Consider the following 10,270-nt stretch of genomic DNA (forward strand, 5'->3'; position numbering starts at 1 on the left):
TTATGGTGTGTGACCTCCCTAGATTCATCACTGAGCTGGCAATGGGACCCTTACCAACACATTAGTATTCCAAAGAGAATTAATTGTCCTAATTAGTCTCCAGGTGTCGCGCCGCCCTTTTTGGCACGCTAAGGAGGTACTTCCATTTGTCACGAATGGGGGAACTGTCCCCGAATGGACTACTAGGGTCCAATACGGATATTTCGCCCAGACGTCCCACATACATCTCATTACTAGACAAACAGGGGTCTCTCCCAAACCATAGCTCACGTGACAACAGGTTGTAATTTTTATCTTCCTATTCAATCTAAATTTTCGATTTGGAGTCGCTACTAGTCATTATTTATAGGTTGACTAAAAACCTAATTGAGGTACGGGAGAAATATCACGATTCTACGAACCAGAGATTCTGAGTAAGGGGACTTGGTTACGCTAATGATCCCAAATTGAGATCTCTAACGCCCTTTTCGATACCTAAAACGATATGATGTGTCTAACATGTCACACGAGTTTCCGAGGTCTATCCATTAATTCTAACCATTCTAATCGTGGAAAATCAATCAATCAATCAATAATTGGACAATCAATTGTAATCAATCAAAGCAATCCTAATTTGTCTCTAAAAAGAAGCCAATCCAAAACACCCAATCCCTAGTAAAGCCCTAAAGGCTTGTTCACTCCATGATTTATATTGTTTTAAAGTTTTAGGGTTTTTTAGGGGTTGAAACCCCTTTTAATCCCTAAACTAAGGATTTCCTAAAAATGCCATTTAGGCACTTCGAAAAATTATAATTTCACTTGTAAATGTTGGCCACAGTGTTTCTGAATCATTCTGTGAATTTTTGAAATTTTTTATATTTTTTTTGGAAAAAAATTTCTGAGAATTTCTTTTCCTAAGAACTGATTTTCTTGATTTTCTAAAAATTTCAAAGAAATTTTTATGGGATTTTGAGATTTTTCAATTTCCTTTGTATTTTTATGAACTTTTCACATTTTTTATTTGAATTTTCTGAGTTTTTTAGATCTTTATGAAATTTTCAGAAATTTTACAATTTTTTCTTTGAATTTCTGAATTTCTGAAAATTTTGGATTTTCTGAAATTTTCATTGAATTTTCGAATTTTTTTAATTTTTCAAATTTTTCTAATATTTTTTTGTATTTCTTTATTGATTTTTATATACTTTTTATTTATTATTTTTAAAAAAATTTCTCGCCAAGAAAGTGAGCCGGACCGGCCTATTCAGATCGATCCGACTAAGTTGAACCGGCCGACACCGGCGCTAGATGGCGCTCCGGCAAGCATAACGCCAAAACGGCGCCATTTCCACTGTTTTTTCATTGGGGCATTTCCCCGAATACCTAGTGGGCACAAATCGTGTATTAAAGTTCTTGAGGCCGCCGGTTTGAACAAGCCGTCAATGAGTCTCCGGCGACCTTTTATCCCTTTCAATTGGTTCAGTGTTGAGACCTTATCATCCCTTATCATCCTAGCCTGACTAGTGCATCACCGGACCTCCGCCGGCCAGCAAAAACCGAACCCAAAAACACCAAGTCAAAACTAACCTATTCAACTTTTCTAAGATTTAAACTCCTATTATGATCGCCCTAGCCATCTAAATTGCTCAAAATGAATACAAAACCATCAAACAAGGTTAGGAAAAGCTAACTTGGACGGCCTATGGCCACATGGACGCTCCGACGAGATCAGAGAAGCCTCGGCAAGGTTTAACAATGGTGACCGAGGCGGTTTATGTAGATTTAATGGCCCAAAATGCAACAAACAACCAATATCATGATCAGAAACATGTTTTGAATATCAATAAACTCAAAATCATGAAGGAAATCACACGATCAAACAAGATTAAACTCAAAACACATGTTCTGGAATTTTATGAAACCGTGACCATGAGCCAACTTTACCTGTCTCGTTGATGATCGATTCTGAAATTTCGGACCAAACTACGATCGTAGGATGATTCCCTAACGTATATTCCTCAAGTTCATGATCGTCGCTTCGTCGGAGAAGTCCCGAATTGCTTGGCCGAGACTCATTTTCAAGCCTTGATAATCAACCTTGTAGCAGGTTCTCCGGTGAGGAAACTCACCGTCGAGACCAATTCCCATCGAAAAAGCGCCGATCGCTGGGCCCTGGGAGTCTCTACTCACACTTACGCTTAATCTCTCTCTTCCTTGCTCTAGTTTCTCTCTCTTTCTGGAATTCTCTCGAGCACTTTCTATGCGCAAGATAATGTTTTTTCTCTCTTTTCTAGCCCGATTTACCGCCCAAAAATCGTTACCACCGACCTCCAAATCGGTTATAACGATTCTCCGATGCCAGCTGGAGATTCTCTAATTGGTAAAATTGATTTTGACATGCTCATTTGGCCTCGGTAAGGCAGTGAAAAGGCGGGCCGAGAAGATATTTTCTCGGTTTTGTGCATTCTGGGCGAGTTGACTAAAGAAGGAGACCGACCCAGGTCGGGTCGAGTCGATCCGACCAACCCAGCAGACCTGGGTTGGTCTGAATTCGCAAATTTGACTCGATTTTAACCCTATTTTTCAATTTTAACCACAAAATTGGATTCCTCAGCACATCTTGCACCCAAATATGAGATTTGTCCTAATTTTTATCACAATTAAACCCAAAATTCCCAAATTTTAAATTCGGATTACTGGGGTTTATGTTCAATTCTATATCTAGATGACCCGATTGGACAAAATTGATGCCAAAATTGGATAGCCCATGATTGACTAACCCTTGGGTTGGTGCTCTCTTGATTCGACAATTTCAAATTGACCAAGATTCCCAATTTGGGCTTAAAATCCCTAATTTTTAATTGATTTTTGGGGCTTTTTAATTCCTTTGACAAATTGTGCAATTGGACCAACCAATATGTAATTCAAGGTCCCAGAATCATTTGTTGTGAAGACACTATAGCCTAGAAATGACTAGAAATGGTTCAATTGAATTTTTTATTCAATTTAAGCTTGATTTTACCCAATTTTGGGAAAAACACATTCCCAATTGAAATTTTCTAAAATTGATGTGGTATTGATGAAATTATATTTAAAATAAGACTAATGGATATTTTTATGGAATTTTTGGATTCCATTTGCTATTTTTCTTGATTTTCTCTCTTATTTTAGCTTAAAGAAATTAAGGAAAAATTCTAAAAAATTATAAAAAAATTATTTTTGGTTTAGAAATAGGTTCCTAAGCTTGGCCAAGGTTCCTAATCCTAATTTTGTGATTTTTTTTAGAAAAATTTAAAAATAAAGACTAAAAATCAGATGTCAACTCTAGATCCTACAAGCCATGAGTGATATCTAGCAATATGTCATAGCTACCAAGACAGTGTGAATATTTTAAGAACATAATGAACCCATCAGCTTTGGCTACCATGTTATTCAATCCTTCTGTCTTGCCATGTCCCGATCAAACAAAGACCATGGAAATTTCTTGTCAAGCCACCTATTCTACCATATGCACAAACCTAATTGACATGTGTTCTTAATGAGGCAAGAACTCTTCATTCTCAGTTACAATCACGGCCAAGGATTACAATACAGTGTCACGATTAGATTGCATTAGACATCATTATTGTACTTTGTATATAACAAGAAGACAGATTCCATATTGTGCACATGTGCGCCTCTGTATGTAAACAAACTATGACCATCAAGTACAGAGACGGTTCAATGAAGCATCAATATGCGCACTTGTGAACCATAGCCATCCAACACACAAGTCAACACTATACCTCAGGTCTAACGGTTTTTTACACAAAACAAGAGCATGAACGATTAGACATTGACCACACTAAAAGCTTTAATGTTGCTAATCGTTTTGTGCGTGTCACATTTAGTGAACTTGTCTAATACAAGCACCAGTGTTATAACTTGGGTATGACAATACCCAATGACTTGTGACTCATCATTCCCTTGGTATGCAATACTTAGTGGTGAAGTTAAGAACACACCAATTGCAACGTGATCATCAATATCCAATCAATGATTCATCGAGTGGGAACTGTTTTAAAATTCAGTCTACATGTAAACCTACCACACATATTCTTAACACCTTAAGAATAGGTCCAGTCATAACTGACCTTATAGAATCATTCATATATATAATGGTCAATGAATGAATACGTTTTTGCCGTTAAATAGTACAACTAAAATCCTTGTCATGCAACTATTACATGGTCGCTTTAGGGCATATATCCAACATATACAACATATCTTCCTCTTTACTCCACATAGAATAATAGAGGGAATAGAAACAACATCTTTATATGTAAAACCCAACAAATAAATGAAAAGAACAGAGAGAATTTCTTGTTTTTGGTATGTTTTTATTAAGATTTGGAGATTCTCTTTATAGACAAATAAAGAAGAGGGGTTAATAAAGAAATAAATCAAATCAAGCATTATAAATCCGTTACAAATTGATTGCAGCCATACTTTCCATTAAAACCGTTACAAAACAATTGCTTTGAATAATTAAAAACCGTGGAAATATCCAACATATAACATATTGGATAACCATTGGTGGGAGTAGGGAAGACCTATTGTAATTCCATTTTGCGGAGTGGAAGCTTTTAGAGAGTTTGGTCCGTGGTATTTTCCTAGCTTGGGCTTCCACCTTAAATCCCTTCTATATAGATTTTGCATTGCTCGATTGATTGTTATATTGTTGTAGTGTTTATTGTACGTATTTAATTACACAAAGAGGGGAGAAGAAGTTCGTTGTACACGATGAGATGTGATCGCACTAGTCTTTTCATAACATATAGCTTAGAGGAGAAACGAGAACTCTACTCCAGTGGCATGACATGAAAGCGCCTTCAACTTTTGTCCATAACAATGTGAACAAGTATCGAATAATCTTTAAATAACATTCTTTTGCATTTCAAGTGTAATCATAATTATCAATTTCGGAAAAAAAACCATCAAGACGAGTTGTTGATTTTTTAATGACTTGAGGCACCACGAAATATTACTCTGAAGGTACATAAAAAAATTATTTGCGACTTTATTTAGTGTCTTATGTTTGGCTTCTCGACAAATCTAATTCAACCTCAGTGAACCCAGTCCTTGATTTTCCTTTCTGGTGAATACAGTCCTCGATTTGATTGTAATATGAGAGCGCTCCACAATCAGAAAACGGGGTCATCACAATGACAATACCATTAATGGAAAGCAAGAGCGAAAGACCAAAAACATAAAAGAGCCATGTCTGCTTTATTCCAAAATATTTTGTGCAGCCAATACAATTTTCAATCACACATGATGGCATGGTTTATTACCACGTATAATAACGCTCATACGTGGCGGAGCCATATGATCTAACATAAAACCCATCCTCCCGCACAGACCAAAAGCAAAAGGGATTACAATGGAATCTATCCCGATCCGTCCTGAACACGACGAACTCCTTGAACCGCTCCTGCCACTGGGCAGAGCAGGCGAAGATGGTCTGCTTGAACCAATGAATCCGAAAACGGATCTTTTGCTTCTGAGTCGGTTGTAGGGTCCGGGCCCTAAGATCGTCATCCGAAGATACGCAATGGAGAACGAAGTCACTAGGCAAGTCATTGACGATGTAGATATTGCGGGTGTCGTATATTTCACCTATGAAGTTGGTAAACTTGTTGGCCTGTGAGGGTGGAAGAGAGGATATGAGGGAAAGGAACAGGAAAAGGACAAGCGTGAATTGACTTAGGGATTTCATTGCTATGAAGTGTTATGATAATTAGTGATGTTTGGTGTAGAACCTTTTGATGTAATTTATAATGAACATTCTCTGTCCATCATGAACATTTATGGTAGCCCCATTCGTAGGATTTTGTCTTGACTATGCTAGAAAAATAAGGACGACTGGTCAGCAGTGTCTAAATTTAGTAAAAGATCTAGCTCAAATCGTTAAATAAGGAAATAAAATATGTATTTACCTTTCCAATAGATATTCATGTTTATCCCAAGAGATGTATTCTATCTTATTTAAAGAAAATGAAATCCCCCAAGGTGATATGCTAAATTAGAGTTTCCCATCGTGGACGTAGGCTTCCAAGGGTCGTCTTCTTGGTTGACCGAAGCACGTTAAATCTTTTTCTCTTTCTTCGTGTGTGTGTGTGATTACAAATAAAATATGGTACCAAAGTAGGAAGTCCTGAGTTCAAATTATTCCTGGTTCCATTTGCCTTTCCAATTAAATATGTGCACGCCTAGTACTAAGCACAAAGACCAAACTAAGCATGAGGGGGAGAGATAAAATATTTAAATATAAAACCACACATTCATCTGATAGCTTAAACTTTTAGAAAAGTTGGCAGAGATCCCACAAAATCTCACATAATAAAATTTAACAAAATAATTTAACAGTAAAATTTAAGGGAAACTAACATAGGGTAAAATTGTCATAGGTGTGCCAGTTTGGGATTTTCGGTGGTCAAAAAATTAGTTTGAAGTAAAATTATCACAGGTATACCAGTTTGAGGTTTTTCGTAGTATTAACCCTTTCTTTTATCTCTTTCTTTTTTCTCAGTCTCGTAGCTTAAGGACACGGCACGCAAGGCATACAGGGCGTACAACTCTGCAATCCGCACTCAATGTTCAATATGACCCTAAACTTTTGACATGCTCAATGTAGTCTCTAAACTATATGTTCAATGTATTCCTTAGTCACAGAAGAAGGGGCAATATGGTCAACACACTGTCACACAGCGTGGATAAGCGAAAACAGGCGTGGAAAAAGCACCCCCTCTTAATTCAAATTATTTCCTAATTTAAATTAGGTAATCTCGTATTCTAGGTCGTTTCCTATTTTTAATCTTAATAAAAAAATCACAAAAATAACGTGCATATATCATATAGAATTAGTTGTATCGATTCTATGTCATTATGACCATGTCATCACTTGCTGCGTTATCATTGCCATGTTATCGTTACCACATCATTGTCATTCGCGCGTCATTATTTTCATGTCATCATATTTTCACATTATAGTTCCCATGTCATTCAGTGATTTAATATTTAGATTCATATAAATTAGATTGCATGCCATGCTAGGTTAGTCCATAATATTGCCTGTCGTTTAAATTATTAGGTCATCCATGTCACATGCCATCAGTTTAATAATTCATGCATGTTAAAAACTTAGGTTAAAATTGCACATATCTATACTTAAGGTTAAGGAAATATGCGGGTCATCCACAGTTATAGCATAGCCAATACATAGACTGTAAAAGCATTTTATTCTTTTGGGCCAAATAAAAAATTCGGGAAAATTACCCAAAAAGTCCTAAACCTTTTGTAATTGTGTCAATTCAGTCATAAAACTTTTTTTTGTTGCCAATTCAATCCTAAACTTTTTGCAATTGCGCCAATTCAGTCCATTCGGCCACTTTGGCCAGGCGACGCTGACATGGATGCCGGCCAGCGCTAACGAGGCCGCCGGCCGACGACGTGGCAATATTTTAATATTTTTTTGTGGAATTTTTTTTCCTTTCTCTTTTTCTTTTCTTTTCCTTCTTCACCCTGGCCGGAACGGCCAGGGGGAGGCTCGCCGGCGAGGTGACCTCGCAGGCCACTAGGGAGGCTCGCCCTCACCGACACTGGCGAGGGCGAGCCTCGCCCAGCTACGGCAAGGGCAGAGCTCGCCATGGCTGGGCAGGCTCGACCTCACCTGATCTGTGCAAGCTCGAGCTCGCCCATCCATGGCGAGCCACCCTCGCCGCCACTAGGCGAGCTCGAGCCTCGCCCGGCCCATGGCGAGGCGCGAGGTCCTCAGCCTCGCCGTCGGCTCGCACGGCCATGGCAAGGCTCGCCCTCGCAGGTCGAGCTCACGCCCCATGGCGAGCTCCGCCTCGCCGGAGGCCGGGCGAGCCTCGCAATGGCCGGCGAGGTTACATCGCCGGACCAACTAGGGGGAAGAAGGAAAGAAAAAAAAAAAGAGAAAGGAAAAAAATTCGAAAAAAATAAAAAAAATATTAAAATATTGTCACGTCGCCGACACTGACAGCATCGGCCGGTCAAAAGTGGCCGAATGGACTGAATTGGCACAATTGCAAAAGGTTTAGGACTGAATTGGTAAAAAAAAAGGTTTATGACTAAATTGGCACAATTACAAAAGGTTTAGGACTTTTTAGGTAATTTTCCCAAAAAATTATGTAGCATGATTTAATTAGGATGGTAGATCTACAACGACAGCTTCGTGGGAAAGATATTAAATAAATCTAATAAATGGATTGTAATACGTCTTAATCATAAAATCAGGGGAGATTCACGTGCAATCCATCATTTTTAGTGACCTAGACATATTTAAATTCACTGATTACTTGTCTTAATTTGGCTGTCCTTAATTTTCTCTTTACCCAAAGGAAAAAAAAAGTTAATATCACGAAAAACTCAAAACTTATGCATCTGTGACAAATTTACTGCAAACTAATTTTTAGACCACCAAAAACTCCAAACTGGTACACCTATGATAAATTTATCTCAAACTAATTTTTTGACCACCAAAAACCCTAAACCAGTGCATTTGTGACAAAATTACCCTCGTTAAATTGGACAAATGCAAAGAAAATCACAAACTAATACACATATGACAAAAGGAGAGCAAAACCATAAACTGATACATCTATCAACTGTCGCGTATCATATTACTTGGAAATTTGACAGTAAAATTTAACGGTGGGTAAATTTATCGTAAGTGTACCAGTTTGAGGTATTAGTTTGATGGTAAATTTTATCATAGATGTATCAGTTTGAGATTTTTTGTGATATTAATTCAAAAAAAAATCTTAACGTTGTAGATTATATTATATATTATATATATAAATCTTTCTTGAGAGGGGAAAAAAAAAAGGAAGAAAAGAAAAGTTTGTGAAGTGTCGCGGGACCGGAACGTATCAAAATCACCTCTCCTCATTGGCCCAACACATATCTCCACCTTATCCACATCCAGTTCCGCACACCATCCATCCTTCCACATAAGCCCCCAACCTTGATCTCATTCTCTATCTCCCACAAATTCCATAAAAATCACTCAACTCTTCATCTCTGTCTTCCTCTCCATAACTTCGAGGCCTTGCTATTATTTTTTGTGTTTAGTCCTCCATGGCCATGGCAACTCAAGCTTCCCTCTTCACCCCGGCCCTTGCCACCCCGAAGTCTGGTGCCGACCGCGTGGTCGCACCCTGGAAGCAATCGGCGCCCACCCTGGCCTTCGCCGCCACTCCCAAGGCCGCTGCCAAGTCCACGCCAAGGACCGCCATCAGGGCGGCGGCCGCGGAGGGCAAGGCTGAGGCCCCGGCCAAGGCGGCACCCGTCGGGTTCACGCCGCCCGAGTTGGACCCCAACACCCCATCCCCGATCTTCGGCGGCAGCACTGGCGGGCTACTGCGCAAGGCTCAGGTAACAATAGCAGCCGCCAGATATTTTTTATATGGACATTGACATAGTGGCACGACTTGATTCTAGACGAGTATGATATTATATTTATAGACTAATTAATCATTGAACCAATTGAATTTATACTTAAATGTCCATTTTATTAATCATGATGCTGACAGTTCAACATGAATAATCGCGTTTTAACTATACCAAGTACTATTCACAAACCCATCGTGTATTGTCTCTCTTCAGGGCATCATATAAGGTAGACTTGGCCGGACCGAGGATTTATGTACAATTTTTTTTGGAGTAGTTGATGAATTGAGTCTGTTGTGCCGATTATTCAGAAATGATATATGATACATCGGGTATGTCAGGTCGAAGAGTTCTACGTGATCACCTGGGACTCGCCGAAGGAGCAGATCTTCGAGATGCCGACCGGAGGGGCGGCGATCATGAGGCAAGGCCCGAACTTGCTCAAGCTAGCTAGGAAGGAGCAGTGCTTGGCGCTCGGAACCCGACTGAGGTCGAAGTACAAGATCAATTACCAATTCTACCGGGTCTTCCCTAATGGTGAAGTCCAGTACTTGCACCCCAAGGACGGTGTCTACCCAGAGAAGGTGAACCCGGGCCGTCAAGGGGTCGGCGTGAACTTCAGGTCAATCGGGAAGAACGTGAGCCCCATCGAGGTCAAGTTCACCGGAAAGCAACCATATGATTTGTGAGGCGGAGAAATAATTTACTCGGGTTCTGTGTACTTTGCTTCTTGATGTATTTATCTGTCATTAATGTGAGCACTGTATTAAATGTTTGTTAGCAGTTGTTAATTATACATTTTCACTGTTGAAAAATCAAAATACTGCATGCTTAGTGA

The 10,270-nt window shown here is 39.2% G+C and overlaps 1 protein-coding gene across 1 annotated transcript; it reads left to right on the forward strand.

Annotated features, from left to right (window-relative positions):
• Nucleotides 1–9,015: 9,015 nt before the first annotated feature.
• Nucleotides 9,016–10,270, forward strand: LOC115688721 (photosystem I reaction center subunit II, chloroplastic-like). The gene is made up of 2 exons (XM_030614635.2): nt 9,016–9,417; nt 9,774–10,270. Exons 1-2 carry the CDS (start codon nt 9,121–9,123, stop codon nt 10,119–10,121), a joined length of 645 nt encoding a protein of 214 aa, XP_030470495.2. The 5' UTR covers nt 9,016–9,120; the 3' UTR covers nt 10,122–10,270.

Source organism: Syzygium oleosum, unplaced genomic scaffold (genome assembly GCF_021117445.2).
Source record: "Syzygium oleosum isolate NSW1041296 unplaced genomic scaffold, Sole_v2.1 Sole_v2.17, whole genome shotgun sequence".
Lineage (NCBI taxonomy): Eukaryota > Viridiplantae > Streptophyta > Magnoliopsida > Myrtales > Myrtaceae > Syzygium > Syzygium oleosum.

What these genes read in the sequence shown, in the direction of transcription:
- LOC115688721 (XM_030614635.2), top strand. Translation starts at nt 9,121, where the DNA reads ATGGCCATGGCAACTCAAGCTTCCCTCTTCACCCCGGCCCTTGCCACC. An exon ending in GGCTACTGCGCAAGGCTCAG is followed by an intron (nt 9,418 to 9,773) that starts GTAACAATAGCA and finishes CGGGTATGTCAG; the next exon opens with GTCGAAGAGTTCTACGTGAT.